This window comes from Nicotiana tomentosiformis, chromosome 11 (assembly GCF_000390325.3).
Source record: "Nicotiana tomentosiformis chromosome 11, ASM39032v3, whole genome shotgun sequence".
NCBI lineage: Eukaryota > Viridiplantae > Streptophyta > Magnoliopsida > Solanales > Solanaceae > Nicotiana > Nicotiana tomentosiformis.
The window spans coordinates 36386568-36402184 of NC_090822.1; the positions used below are offsets into that span (position 1 = coordinate 36386568).

At 36.1% G+C, this 15617-nt stretch overlaps 1 protein-coding gene and 1 long non-coding RNA gene across 2 annotated transcripts; both read left to right on the forward strand.

Annotated features, from left to right (window-relative positions):
* Window positions 1–422: 422 nt before the first annotated feature.
* LOC104086431 (plasma membrane ATPase 4) lies at window positions 423–8562 on the forward strand. The gene is made up of 15 exons (XM_009590679.4): window positions 423–811; window positions 4014–4370; window positions 4463–5224; window positions 5343–5465; window positions 5564–5668; window positions 5774–5918; window positions 5998–6162; window positions 6278–6516; window positions 6617–6649; window positions 6744–6825; window positions 6918–7078; window positions 7177–7350; window positions 7500–7682; window positions 7786–7967; window positions 8054–8562. Exons 1-15 carry the CDS (start codon window positions 761–763, stop codon window positions 8148–8150), a joined length of 2859 nt encoding a protein of 952 aa, XP_009588974.1. The 5' UTR covers window positions 423–760; the 3' UTR covers window positions 8151–8562.
* A 5341-nt stretch (window positions 8563–13903) lies between these two features.
* Window positions 13904–15393, forward strand: LOC138900889 (uncharacterized). The gene is made up of 2 exons (XR_011412216.1): window positions 13904–14851; window positions 15002–15393. It is a non-coding gene; the product is annotated as an uncharacterized lncRNA (long non-coding RNA).
* Window positions 15394–15617: the final 224 nt, after the last annotated feature.

Genomic DNA, 15617 nt, shown 5'->3' on the forward strand with positions numbered 1-15617 from the left:
AGTCTCGAGCTCTAAAACCTCTGAATAAGGATGGAAGATCCCGATAATTAGAAAATTTGTTGGTTTCAAGTATTGCACACGATAAGAGTGTTATTTAAGTTAATCCAATATGAACTTATTTCTTTCTTGCACAATATAGTTAATTATCGGATCCGTATTTATATGAAATAGTGATCCAAAGTCAGCCCAATAATTTTAAAAGAAATTCTCATTTGATTCCATTATTCTATACTCGGACTATAATTTCTTTTTTAAAAAACACTCATTTAATTCAAGGATAACTCTCTCTTCTTTTTTCCCTCTCTCTTCCCCTATTAAATTTTTAAAAGAATATCGTTTAGAAAAGGAAAATATAAAATAAAATAAAAGTCAGAGAAGGTTTTTTTTCTTTTTTGGAGAGGCACTAGTGGGGTAGTATTATTATTATATCATGGTCGAGGCAATAGGCAATAGCTGGTGAGGTGTGTTTACACTGCTGGAGTGTCCAGTATATAAAGGGAGTCTCAGGCCCAAGCCTTATACCTCACAATTTCTCTCTACAAAGACAATCGCAAAAAAAACACAGAGGCAAAAATCATAAACCTCTGTTTGTTGCCCTTCCGCCGTTCCATTTCCCTTAATCCCCAAATCTCATTTTGGGGTTTCTGAAAAAAACATCCAAAAAATTCTACCGTTCAATGATTTATACCGTGTGATTTGAATCAATCAATCGTTTTCTTTTGGTGTTTCGTCGTTGGTTTGATTTTCCCCTGGAGCAGAGATGGCAAAAGCTATCAGCCTCGAAGAGATAAAAAATGAGACTGTTGATCTGGTAAACCCACTTATTTTCTTCTACTGTTTTCGTTTATTTTTCATCTTTGCTATACTGGTTTTTTCCTTGAATAACTTTCCCCCCCTTTTTTATTCCATTTGGTTATAAATATTGCTCTAGCGATCTCAATTTTCAAATGGAAAAGGAAAAGGAAAAGGAAAATAAAGTAAAATAAAGGATACGAAATTGAGGAAATCCTAATTTTGATTTTCTTCTTTTTCTTTCCTTGTGTTTTTTTTATTAATAATTTCGATGGACTATGATTAGACTGATCTTTTGTTTGGCTCCTTTGAAAAAAAGTCAAATTAAATGAAATGAGGAATGAGATACTTTGCTTTCGAGTATGGCATGCTTTTGTTTACTTTTTCCTTACAAGTAAACAAGTTTTACTGAAGTAACCTTTATTATATTGCCTTGCTAAAATTTTTAACTTTGTTCTACTAATAAAAAAAATGAAAGCTCTTTATTCGCTCGTCCATCGATTTTATTTCTTCTCTAAATTTTCAGTATATACTCCATATGCATAGTAAGTGTCTGTCTTTTGTGTGTGAATGTATAGAATTTGTATGCGTAGACACACTTTCACATGTGTGTATATGGATCTGTGTGTGTATATATATATAGATCATGCCTGTATACATATGCTTATGTAATACTGTATTTTAATAACGGTGGTCGAACCAAATAATGTTAATTATGGAATATTATGGTTTATTTCAAACAAAGTCGGACTTCATAGACTAAAAGTTTTAGTTATTGCTTTAATTATTTTTGAATATGTTATTTGCATCTTGTTGTATATTGACAGAACTTTTATTATTTAATAAGATAAAATTTGTTTCGTTCTGAATTTTCCTGGATATATAGTTGAATTAAGAAGCCCAATTTGAAATTGAGGTTAGCATAAATTATTTTGTTTTGGTATATATGTACTACCTCTGTTCCAGTTTATATAAACTTATTTCTTTTTTGGTTCGTTCCAAAAAGAATGACCACTTTCTAAATTTGCAAACAATTTTGTCTAAACTTACAATTTAACCCTTAATGAGAAGCTTTTATAATCACGCAAATACTGTGGGCCCCCTTTTGATTTGTTTAGGAGCACAAATTCCAAAAGTCTTCATTTTTTTCTTAAACTCCGTGTCCAATCAAACATATTCACATAAATTGAAACGGTGGGAGTAGGTTATACAAGATCCGTTATCATCATTTTTTCTTAAGTTAAATGACATATATGTTCACATGCTCATACATATATAAAGTTAAAAGAAAAGGCCAAAAAAAGATTGTGTAAAATTTTAAGGCTATATGTGAAGATTGTTAAAGTTTTTGCCATTTTCCTTTATTAATTATGTTCACAAAAAGATAACTTATTCCTTCAATCTTCTTTCACGTGTTTGTTAGTTAGCATGATCTGTCACAGCACGATAAATAAATACAGAAATATAAACAAGAAATAATAAATTCAAATTACCTTTATATCCTCAATAAGAGAAATCAGATTCGTTTTATGCCCCCAATAAAAAAGTGAAATAAATTCGAGCATCTGATTCTACGGTTCCGTTTTCCCCACATTTTCCTGACCAATCATTATCATTTCTGTTAGTGGAACACTTTTGCAAGTAAGAGGAGAAAATGAATTTTAATACCCTTTTCCCAATAAAAACTCCTCAATTCTTGACTCTGATGCTTAGATCAATTCAATTGAAACTAAGAAGGAAACCACAAGTAATAAACTTCATTTTTTTCACTATAAGTATAAATAAAAAATATTATGTGTTGAAAAGGAATATTGTTTTAAACAAGGTTCCAGCGGTTAATCAAATTGAAATAGATTGGGAGTGAAGGGTAAAAAATCTTGTATAAATATTTTTAGATGTATTGTTTATTTTTGAGGGAGGGGATGGGGGGATTTCTAAATGTGGTTTATAGGTTAAACCATGTCTTTTAGTGAAAGTTTCTGTCTGATTTATATTCGAGGGAATTTTCTTTTGTACTTTTTCCGTGGTACCCTGCACTTGGTGTGGATAGTTGTGATTTGGGAATTTCAACCTTATTAACGGCTCTAACTTATCTGATTTCTTTTTCACATTTTCCATTTTTTCTGCCTACTTTTTCCTTAAATAATGGTTCTGACTATTGACTACTGACAGCTTTTCTTGGATTCCGCTGTTATTACTATTAAATAAAACAAACTTAATATGTTTACCCCTCAACTTGGCATTAATTTCAAAGATGCCCCGTTAAAGTAGGCGGAGACAATGGGTTGCGGGCCCATATTCTAGCGCGTGAATCCCACGCGATGGTGCTCCATGTGGAAAGCGCGTGGCTCATTATCCCTTCATGTTGTGCTTCTGTGATTGGTTGTTAATCCAAGGCCATTGTCTGAGGGTTGGGAGCTCCATTTTTTGGGGTCCACTTATTTTGGGACCCACATAGTGGAAAGTCAACTTAAATGACTCACACATCCATATGACTTTTTGAATTATTCATGTGAATTACAGGTATAGAAAAGGATACTTATCAATTAAAAATAAATAAAATAAGAATCAAGGTAGTTAGCCAAAAGAAATATAAAATAGCAATACATTGAAACCACTATAATAATATTTTATCAGTACCTACTTAACTAATGACATTTTTTTTGTTTGGGTAATGATGATATAGTGTTGCTTTATGTATTTAGGAGCAGGGACATATATCTATTGAAAGTGATTAGACCTGGGACTTTTTGTTTCCCTTTTTCAGTTCTTTTTCCTATATGATAAAGATGGAGCCTTGGACTTTTTATTTTCTTATTTCATTTTGGAACATCAAATACTAAAATCTGGATGGAATAGGAATACACAAAATTTGTTATGCAAAAGGTAATGTCAGTTTTTGTCCTCTGTATGTTTTTTATGCTCTTAACTATCAAAATTGGGTGATATCACATCATCAGATGGACCTAGTTTATGGACTTGGATGTGTTTTAGCCACTACACTTAGTTCAGCTTAACTTTCAAAGCTAACCTACATATGAAATTTTGTCTAGCTAAAGTTTGTACACAGTGAAATAGTTATAATATATGGCCTTTTTCATTTTATGGATTGAACTAAAAATGTGACTAGGTTTTTATTAATTGTGATGTAAAAAACAATTTGAAGATGAATGAGTAGGCTAATTTTGCTAATCGGCTGTTTTATCTTCTTGAAATTGCAGGAGAAAATCCCCATTGAAGAAGTGTTTGAACAGCTGAAATGTACCCGCGAGGGTCTGAGTGCCGACGAAGGAGCCAACAGGCTTCAAATCTTTGGACCCAACAAGTTGGAAGAGAAAAACGAAAGCAAATTACTCAAGTTCCTTGGGTTTATGTGGAATCCTCTCTCATGGGTCATGGAAGCTGCTGCTATCATGGCAATTGCACTGGCTAATGGAAATGGAAAGCCCCCGGATTGGCAAGACTTTATTGGTATCATTTGTTTGCTGGTGATCAATTCAACTATCAGTTTTATTGAAGAAAACAATGCTGGAAATGCTGCTGCAGCTCTTATGGCTGGACTTGCTCCCAAAACGAAGGTATCAAACTAGCAAATCTGATTGAATATGCACGTTTTTTTTTTAAATGAAATACTAGTGCTTCCCATTCTAAATTATCTGTTTGACCGTAGGTGCTTAGAGATGGGCGCTGGAGTGAACAGGAAGCCGCTATTCTGGTTCCAGGGGATATTATTAGTGTCAAATTGGGAGACATCATTCCTGCTGATGCTCGTCTTCTTGAAGGTGATCCTTTAAAGGTTGATCAATCTGCTCTTACTGGAGAATCTCTTCCTGTGACCAAGAATCCTGGGGATGAAGTTTTCTCTGGCTCAACCTGCAAACAAGGTGAACTTGAAGCTGTAGTTATTGCTACTGGAGTTCACACTTTCTTCGGGAAGGCAGCACATCTTGTTGACAGCACCAACAATGTTGGGCATTTCCAGAAAGTGCTAACTTCCATCGGAAACTTTTGTATCTGTTCAATTGCTGTTGGTATGCTCGTTGAGATTATAGTCATGTACCCAATTCAGCACAGGAAGTACAGGGATGGAATTGACAATCTGTTGGTGCTCTTGATTGGAGGCATTCCCATTGCTATGCCAACTGTGTTGTCAGTCACTATGGCTATTGGATCACATAGGCTCTCCCAGCAAGGTGCCATCACTAAGAGAATGACTGCAATTGAAGAGATGGCTGGAATGGATGTGCTGTGCAGTGACAAGACTGGTACCTTGACTCTTAACAAGTTGAGTGTTGACAAAAACTTGGTTGAGGTGTTTGCAAAGGGAGTAGATAAAGAGCACGTGCTCCTCCTTGCCGCAAGGGCCTCTAGAGTAGAAAATCAGGATGCAATTGATGCTTGCATGGTCGGAATGCTTGCAGATCCAAAGGAGGTACATCTCTTTTCCTTTTGCAGTTTCTCATCTATGTGGACTAACTTTAAAATGTAAATTTTCATGCTTAAATTAACTTTACAATGAAATTTCATGCTTAACCTATTTTGATTTCTAGGCACGAGCTGGTATCAGGGAGGTGCATTTCTTGCCCTTCAATCCAGTGGACAAGAGAACTGCTTTAACATATATTGACAACAATGGCAACTGGCATCGTGCCAGCAAGGGAGCTCCTGAGCAGGTAGGTTTTCAGTTTCAATTACATTTTCCCTTGGTTTACTGTATAAGTTTGAGTAATACTCTTGTTACTGATATTACAATTTTGCTCTATTGCATCAGATTTTGGACCTTTGTAACTCTAAGGAAGATGTCAAGAGAAAGGTTCACGCAATGATTGATAAATACGCCGAGCGTGGGTTGAGATCATTGGCTGTCGCTAGACAGGTTTGTAATACTAAATTTGGATTATTTTGAGTTTGCAGGTATAGGCCCGAATATATGCTCTCTCCCTGCAGCTGTCTTATCGTTGTTTAACTTGTTTGTTTGCAGGAAGTACCAGAGAAATCAAAAGAGAGCCTTGGTGGCCGATGGGAATTTGTAGGATTGCTACCCCTCTTTGATCCTCCCAGGCATGATAGTGCTGAGACCATCCGTAGAGCTCTCAACCTTGGTGTAAATGTTAAGATGATCACTGGTACTATACTCAGAATCAGACTCTTCCTTCAAGGCAATGCTAGTTCATGTATATGTAACTTACGGTTTTTGATTTCTAGGGGATCAATTGGCTATTGCTAAGGAGACTGGCCGTAGGCTTGGAATGGGAACAAACATGTACCCATCAGCATCTTTACTTGGTCAAGACAAGGATTCAGCCATTGCTTCACTTCCAGTAGAAGAATTGATCGAGAAGGCAGATGGATTTGCTGGAGTATTTCCTGGTGAGTGATTTTCTTTTTCGATTTTATCTTTTGTTTAATGGAAGTATCTACAACTACCAAACCTTAAATATGGATGATGAAAAGAGACTGATCATTTTCTTTTCTTGTTGCACAGAGCACAAGTATGAAATTGTGAAAAAGTTGCAAGAGAGAAAGCACATTGTGGGAATGACTGGTGATGGTGTCAACGATGCTCCTGCTTTGAAGAAGGCAGATATCGGAATTGCTGTTGCAGATGCTACTGATGCAGCACGAGGTGCTTCTGATATCGTGCTCACTGAACCAGGTCTAAGTGTTATCATTAGTGCTGTGTTGACCAGTAGAGCTATTTTCCAGAGGATGAAGAATTACACAGTTAGTCAATCTTTCCCCATTAATATTTTATTCCAGTTGACACGTCTTAATTTTTCTTATAAAAAGCCCCATTAATTTCGTTTAACTTTTGTTTTGGCAGATATATGCAGTTTCCATCACTATCCGTATTGTGGTATGTCCTAAGTGGAAATTAAATGTGATAAAGACATTAACTCATTGAATTTTTGAGGTTTGAGTTTCTTTGCTCTTGTTTTTCCTGTCTGCAGTTTGGTTTCATGTTTATTGCTCTGATATGGAAGTACGACTTCTCTGCATTTATGGTTTTGATCATTGCCATCCTAAACGACGGTAATGTCATTTCTACAGAGATCCTTTTGTTAACAAAATCATGCATTCACGTTACCTCGTTTGCCAGGACTGACATACATTTCTTGGTCCAGGAACCATTATGACAATCTCAAAGGATAGAGTGAAACCATCTCCAATGCCCGATAGCTGGAAATTGAAAGAAATCTTTGCAACTGGTGTTGTTCTTGGAGGTTACCAGGCACTGATGACTGTTGTTTTCTTTTGGGCCATGCATGACACTGATTTCTTCTCGGTAAGGACTAAACATATTATGATTCTTTTACTCCAAATATTTTTGTAGTTCCTTTTCTAATGACCATTTCTACCGGTGTCTTCCATTTTTTGCCACAGGACAAATTTGGTGTTAAGTCTCTTAGGAATAGTGATGAAGAAATGATGTCTGCTTTGTACCTGCAAGTGAGTATTATCAGCCAGGCTTTGATTTTTGTGACCCGTTCACGCAGCTGGTCCTTCGTTGAACGCCCGGGAATGCTGTTAGTTATTGCTTTCATGATTGCCCAGCTGGTAAGTGTTGGAGTTCTTCGACAAATATTAAAATCTTCTGGTTAAAACCAAAAATAGATATCTGTTTTCTAGTTCTTAAGCATGTATGAAGTTGTTTTTTCTTGAGGTCCGAAAGCTAGTAGTACTAAACTTATTAATGGATGCTTCAGGTTGCCACTTTAATTGCTGTATATGCCAACTGGGCTTTTGCAAGAGTCAAAGGATGTGGCTGGGGATGGGCTGGTGTCATCTGGCTTTACAGCATTGTTTTCTACTTCCCACTTGACATAATGAAATTTGCCATCCGCTACATCTTAAGTGGAAAGGCTTGGAATAACTTGCTCGATAACAAGGTATACTTTACTCTTCGCATGACCAACTGACATCCTCTTTAAATTCAATCGTTTCCGTGACTTCATAAACACGAGCCATTTCTGACATTCGGCCTAAAAACAGACTGCTTTCACCACCAAGAAAGACTATGGTAAAGAAGAGAGGGAAGCTCAATGGGCACTTGCTCAGAGAACTTTACATGGGCTTCAACCACCAGAAGCCACAAATCTCTTCAATGAGAAGAACAGCTACAGGGAACTGTCTGAAATCGCCGAACAAGCAAAGAGGAGAGCAGAGATGGCCAGGTATTTACTAACTTATTTCATTCTACAAACTTTTGAGTCTTGAGTTTGGTAAACAGAATTTTAATGGAACATTCTCTGTGTTGTAGGCTTCGCGAGCTGCATACTCTCAAGGGTCACGTTGAGTCAGTGGTGAAGCTGAAAGGTCTGGATATCGAAACGATCCAGCAGCATTATACAGTTTGAGAAAGCTTAATGAATCTTACACAAGAAAGGGAGAGGCAGGATGAGAAATCCAATGTTAATTAGAGAACAAAGAGAAGCTTTTGGCCTTGACCAGATAAAAAAATTTGTCTAGATAAAGGGGGAAAACTTTTATCTTCTGTGATCTTCCCCCCCATCTATTTTTACTTAACTTCGTTATGTATTTTGAAGCGCCGCCCATTGAAAGGGATTGTGTCCAAGTTTTTTCCAACATTTTAATGGTGAAGTGACATCTCCTTGTAACAACAGTTCTCTTCCAATTTCACCCCCTCTTTCTTTTTTCCTTGTTTTTTCATTTGATGAGAATGTCTCTCAGTTTTTTGCACATTCACTGGTGTATGTTACCCTTCATGAAAATGATATGAGTGAATAATGGGATTTCTTTTCTTGTTAACTGATCCAACTCTCTTCTAACTTGTTAGTTGTTAAAAAGACAAACGGCTTGGAAATTTGTTTGAAACGACTATCATCAGGCTTAGAAAAGGCTGAGTAACCTACAAGTTAAGATTTCACTATATCCTTAATTTCAACCTCTTTGCATGGTTATTACTTTCTTCTTTTCCTTTCATATGACATTATTTTTTTATTAGTCTATTTGGAAAAAAAAAAGACACTTTTCTATATTTGTAATATTCAACATTAAACCTTTTGTTATAATTTTATAACCACGATGACATGTTTAACGTCATAAGTTTCAATAGACCCTTTTCTTTATTAAACTTCATGCATATTCATACTTATACCACATAATTGAAAAGAGGGAACTGTATTCAATTGGAAAAATCACTCTTGGTCAGTTTAGGGGTTACCAACTTTCAAATACAAGAAATTTAGATTTCACCATCACAACTTAGGCCTACAATGACATGAGCATTACTCAGGACCAATTTGACTCCTAGATTTGTACGAGAGACAATTGCTTTTTAACCGTAAAGTACTTGCACAAAACTTTATCAAACATAAATTAATTGTCTTTATATGCTTTAGAATGAAATCATAAACGAAGTAGATCAGAAAGAATCCAACAAAATAATTTAAATAAATCTAAAGTCTCTTTCCTATTGGTTATCTTTGTAGTGTCAAAATCTATTCTAGGATCCCAAAGACCAACGGAAATCTGCCATCTTATTGAACACTAGTAAGTGCTTAATGGATCTCATCTTTAAGAAATTTTTATTTTTCCTAATCTTCTATTACCTAAAAATACACGTCAGAATGATTATTACCTAAAAATACACGTCAGAATGATTATTCTTATAATCGAAATTGTTTTGAAATAAGATAAACATAGAATAATATATAGCGGGAAAACTTAGTACAATTGTAATATTCGCAAATAGTTACATGATATTGATAGTTTATAAGATTAATAAAGATTTCTAATAGGATCATTAAAAAAAGTGATTGTATTGGTTAGAAATGGATGTATTAACTATAAATCTTAAATGGCTTCTAGAGTCATGGGTACCACAACAATCTTTCAAAGACTAGTAGAGGCATCGTGATAGATGGGGATGATGACATTCTGCAATAGCATATCTACTATTAATACGTTGAAAACTTTAATACGTTTGTTTGGTTCATGAATAAAATTTGAACCACTAAATTAAAGCCAATGATTTTGGTGGTTTATTGCCGAGGCGTTGAAAGATATAATCCCTCTGATAACGATGGATGATTTTTCTCGTTTCAAAATGAAACATAATTTATTAAAAGCTCTCGTAAGAGATTGCTTTCTCTTTTAGCATTTTTTTACTCTTAAAAGGGGGAAGTATATAACCATAAGAGGCTGCTAAACGACCACACCACTTTGGCCTAAATATGGCCACATTAGTCTTATGTCACGTGCTTCGCACGTGTAATCCCTGCACCTATTATTAAATTTATATAAAAAAAATATTAAACTTTTAACCCAATATATCATTCAAAAATATTTATTCAACTTATAAGTTAAAACCAAAACATATAGGTAGTGCGAGTTTCAGATCTTGTTAGTTTTAATTAAATAATATTTTTAAAATTATACTAATATTTATAAGTATAAATTATAGCATAAAAATAGTGAGAGTTCCATTATTGTTAGTTTTATTTGTTTTGATTAGATATTTTGAAGTTATATTAAAATTAGTAAGAAGATATCAACTTAATAACAATATTAGTTAGGAATATCGCATCTAATAAACATCGTGATAATTTATATTACATTCTGTGAGCACGTAATTTTTTCCAAATATAAAATTACTCCTAAAAAATTTCAAAAAAAAGCTTTAAATTATTTTATAGAATTTTAAGAATTTTTCTATATTTATTTTACTTACTTTGCTTTGTACATACTCATATTTGATGCATTTTTAAGTTGCATTTTAAATCCTAAAGAAAATACCAAAATATTTTGAATCTTTACATTTTTAGATTTTAATTGCATAATTAATTGCATTTGTAAAACACTAAAAATATCAAAAATACGTTAGTAACTTTACATGCATTTGTTAGCTAAATGAATTAGTCAATTGTAGAAAAATAGGTTATTAGATTAATTTTACAAATTAGTTGAAATTAGGAGTGTTAAATAAACTGGTTATTCTTGAAAATGAAAAGAAAAGAAAGAAAAGGCGATTTGCCTTATCTTCAAATTGGGCAAGTTGACCAGCAGCCCAAATTTTTCTCCCAACCCAATCCCACCAATTCCCATCTACCCGACCCGCCAGGCCCATCATCCCTCTCTTCACTCATTAAAATAACCTACCTCCCAAAAATCCCCCCAGAGAACACAACAGATCCCTTTCCCTTAACCTAAAACCTAGCCGCCACCCGATGCTCTCAAAAGAGAAGAGACGGATCTCACCCATAAACACACACATATACACACCCATTTATACCATTTTTTTGACAAAATACTCACACACAATTCTCACCTCACTCTATCTGATCTCATTCACACACAATTTACACACTAGAAGCATAGAAAATCTGGAATCAAATCCAGATCTAAGATTTCAAAAGGACTCCAAAAAACACGAAACAAAAACAGAAATAAAAATGGGATTTCAAGGCTGTTTTCAACTCCATAATTTCTGGGAATCCGAGTGTTATTTGAGCTATAGAATCGATTTTCGCTGTTGTTTGCTGTTTATTTACATGCTGTTGCTTAGCCCCAACTTCTGATTTTGGCCTTTGTTCGGCAATTTGCTCTTCTAGATTTGCTCCTGTGTTTAGGTATGTTTCTTCTCACATCTGTAGTTTCAGCTTTATTTTAATATGAAATCAGAATTGTTTTAGCCCTTTGCCTCTCGCTTGTTTGAATTTTCTTCGTTGGATCAGTTATGGCGTAGACAAAATGTCGATTAGGTCAATTATTAATAGTTAAGCGACCGTGCTAAAATTACGGAATTCGGGAGTGCCTCACACCTTCTCCCGGGTTAACAGAACTCCTTACCCAGTTTTCTGTGTTCGCAGACCAAAAATAGAGTCAATTTCCTTGATTTGGGATTCTAAACTAAATCGGTGACTTGGAACACCTTAATAATTATCTCAAGTGGCGATTCTGAATTAAATAAATAATCTCATATCGAATAATATCACTTTAATTGGAAAAACTCCCTATTCCCTCGGAAAAAAGAGGTGTGACAGCTTTGGCAACTCCGCTGGGGACCGAACCCAGAATCTCTGGATTAGGGTTCAGAATTCGAGCTTAAATAACTGTTATGCTTGGCTTTCATGATTGTATGATTTTTTACGTGTTTGAGTCTAATGTGCTAAATACTGCTTTCTACCATTTTGATATTGTGTGAACTGTATATAAAACTGTTACGACACCCTTCTTCTTTCTGAGTCTTCTAAATCTTCTGGGAAGCGTGCGCTTTGCGTGACTTCTTTTATGTTAAGAGTCATACCCTAATTTTAGAACGAGGATTGGACAAGTTACAAAGCCGATGAAGCTTCTGTATTCCTGGCACGTTGCCCTCCCCCCCCCCCCCTCCAGCTCGAGTTGTTCGCTCGGGTAAGCCTTGTCTAAAACTCTACACCTTAGGGTTTAGACCTAGAAGAACAAAGCCGCATGTTGTATCCCTAGTAGGTACGCTTATTTGCATCATGTGCATTTGACCTTAGGGACTCAACACAGGGGTTGGGTCCGTTAGGACAGGTGTACCCCAAATTAAAAAGACTATCCTGATGCATCTTACGTGCTACTTGTACATTTATTTGATCTGGTTTGTATGTTGACTGACTTCTAGAATAGGAAAAGAAAATCAAAAAAATAAAACCAAGAGTGAGAGGTAGGTATTTGAAAAATTTCGAAACTCTACCAAAACTTTGAAAAAATAAAGAGAAAGAAACCAAAATTTTCAAGTGCCATGTTTCCCTTGTTCCGTCAAAACTGGATGAACTACACGTGTCTGATTCTCATCGGATGTGAGATACGTATACAAACCTCATCGGTTCCGGCCCCAGTTTTCAAAAATCTAAAAATATTTTCCTTTAATTCCCTCTTTAGAAGTCTTTTCTTAGAAAATCCCAAACAAATTTAAAAAAAAAGAGATTTTCTTTAAAACCCAAGAATATTTTCCTTCTGTTTTGAAGTCTTTCATTCAAAAACAAAACAAATAAAATAATCAATCAAAATCCAAAAATATGTTTTTCCCTTCTTTAGAAGTATTTTCCCAAAAATTAAAAAACAATCAGAAACAAAAATTTAAAAAAACAATCTTTTTATTTTTAAGAAGTCTTCTTTCGCAAATATCATAAAAATTGAAAAGTTGAAGTCCAAAAATATTTTAGCTTTTCTTCACAAGTTCGCTTTCGGAAATTATAAAGAAAACTCAAAAAATGAAAATTTTCTACCTTTTTTTAGAAGTCTATTTCCCAAAACTTCAAAAAAAAAAAATCAAATCAAAAGTCCAAAAATATTTTCTTTCTTCTTTAGAAGTCTTTCTTTCGAAAATTTCAAAAATCAAAACCAAAAATCAAAAAATATTTTCTTTCCTCTTTAAAAGACTTTCTCGCGCAAAATTCCCAAAAAAGAAAACGAAATGCAAAAAATATATATTCTTTTTCTAAACGCTTTCATTGTGTGAGTGTTATAAAGAAGTAAAAAAAAGAGAGAGTTAATTTATTTACTCCATTCCTGATGTTCCTGACCTACGTAATAATCTGATTCATGCGGCGTCATGATACGTAGGCAATCCCCATCGGATTCGATCATAGCCATAAAATTAATTGAGTGAAAAAATAAAATGAATAAAAAAAAGGAAAAAATTGAGTAAAAAAGAAAGAAAAGAGCGACAAAAATAAAAGAAACAAAGAGCGACAAAAAAATAAATAAAAGAGTGACAAAAACAGAAAGAGAAAATGAGAATGCCAAAAATAAAAGAGCGATAGAAACAAATTGAGAAAATCAAGGATGATTAAAAAGAGGCACAAATGAAAAAAAATGGTACAGAGTGAAAAAGGGTTAGTTAAGGCCGGGATGAAACATGCAACCATTCAAACACACAGTAGAAGCGTTTAACTGTTTAGGTGCATTGCATCCCAAAGTAAAATTTCCTATCCATTTAGCATCTCAAAACTAACAATGTTGTTGGGTGTGCAAATTAGCCAGGTTCTGTTCAGGTGGTTGTTTTTGTTAGCAATCTGGCTTCCCATCCTTACTTCACAAGATCCAAAGGCAGGGTTCCTATGGCCTTCGAAAGTCATCTACCAATTATCGATCCTAAGGATAGCCCGACGTTGGCTATTACATAGCCAGAATCAGCCGCCGCTGAAGAAAATAGGATATTGCGTCTCCGCATGTTGGAAAGGTGGGACGCCTGGTCTAAAGGTAAGGAACTGCCGAGTGTAATACCTGGGTTCCTTGAGTTGATCCCCAAGTCAGGTGAGGCTACCAACGCCCATGTGCCCAACCCATTCATCCCATGCGGGTACCCTCCAATACCGTTTAACGGTCCCAAAATTCCTTCTGTGATTCGCCCCAGGCGCCGGCCCCAAAGGCACCGCCATTGATGTTCTCTGCAGCACCAGTCTGCACCACAGCACAACCAACTTTACCACGACCGTATGTTGAGCCTCCAATATTCACTTTTCAGGGTCCACAACTTCAACAAGAAATAACATATGTGGCCCCGTACTCCTTTACTCACCCTCCGCAATATGAGTTCTCGGTGCAGCAAAAAAAGGTTGTCAAGAATCCCGAGCAAGAGGAAATGGTTCGGAAGATGAAAAGCCTGGAACAATGCCTGGAAAACATGTAAGGCCTGAGTGGCCAAAAGAGTGTCTCATACTCCGACCTGTGTATGTTTCCCCATGTTCACTTGCCGGTTGACTTCAAAATACCAAAATTTGAAAAGTACGACGAGCACGGAGACCCGATCGCTCATCTGAAATGATACGGTAACCAGCTGAGGGGTGCTGGTGGAAAAGAGGAGCTGCTAATGGCCTATTTTGGAGAAAGCCTCACCGGAATCGCTTCCGAGTGGTATATGGATCAAGAAATTACCAATTGGCATATGTGGGACGATTTGGCTCGAGATTTTGTCCGCCAGTTCCAGTATAATGTGGACATAGCTCTCGACATAAACTCTTTGGCCAATTTGAAAAAGGAAATCACGGAAAGCTTCCGCGAATATGCTGTCAAATGGCGTGAACAAGCTGCCAGTGTAAAGCCTCCAATGGACAAAACAGAAATGGTTGCGATCTTTCTACAGGCCCAAGAGGCGGACTACTTCCAGAACATAATATCCGCTATGGGTAAGCCGTTCACTGAGGCTGTCAAAATTGGGGAGATGGTAGAAAACGGGTTTAAAACGGGCCGAATCTTGAGTCATGCTGCCTTTAAGGCCACATCACAGATCGTTCAGAATGGTTCGGAGGGTTTGATGAACAGAAATTGGAGAGAAGAGGGAGCCATGATGGCTTCAAACTCGAGGGGGGCTCGTAGGACATTCAACCAATCATATATGCTTCCTGAGGTCCTTCAACACTATTATCTCCATCAAGATGCTGCTTATCCTGTGGTACCGCTTCCCTATGCGGTGATGAACACACAACCTTACACGCGGCCATAACATTATACACAAAACCGAGCTCCACCTCCCAGAAATGCCCATACTTACCAAGCTCCATATAATCCCCAACCAAATGTTTCCCATTACAATCCTCGCCCAAGAGAGCCTTTCAGAAAGAATCAGTTCACCTCTATTGGTGAATCGTATTCAAGCTTGTTCCAAAAGCTAATCAGGCTAGATTTGTTGCAACTAATGACCCCGAACCGGCCGAACCCCGAATCCCCCTCACACCGAGCTGATGCTATATGTGAATACCACTCTGGATCAGTGGGACACAGTACAGAGGATTGTTGGACCCTCAAGAGGGCAGTTGGAGACTTGATTGAAGCAGAAAGAATCGTTCTGCGGGATGAAGAGGACCCTAATATGATGAACAATCCTCTGCCTA

Excerpts from the sequence above, each read along its gene's own strand:
- LOC104086431 (XM_009590679.4), top strand. The coding sequence starts at position 761 with ATGGCAAAAGCTATCAGCCTCGAAGAGATAAAAAATGAGACTGTTGAT. Across the intron at positions 6,517-6,616 it reads AGAGGATGAAGAATTACACA|ATATATGCAGTTTCCATCAC; the intron begins GTTAGTCAATCT and ends TTGTTTTGGCAG. Across the intron at positions 6,826-6,917 it reads CATTGCCATCCTAAACGACG|GAACCATTATGACAATCTCA; the intron begins GTAATGTCATTT and ends TTCTTGGTCCAG.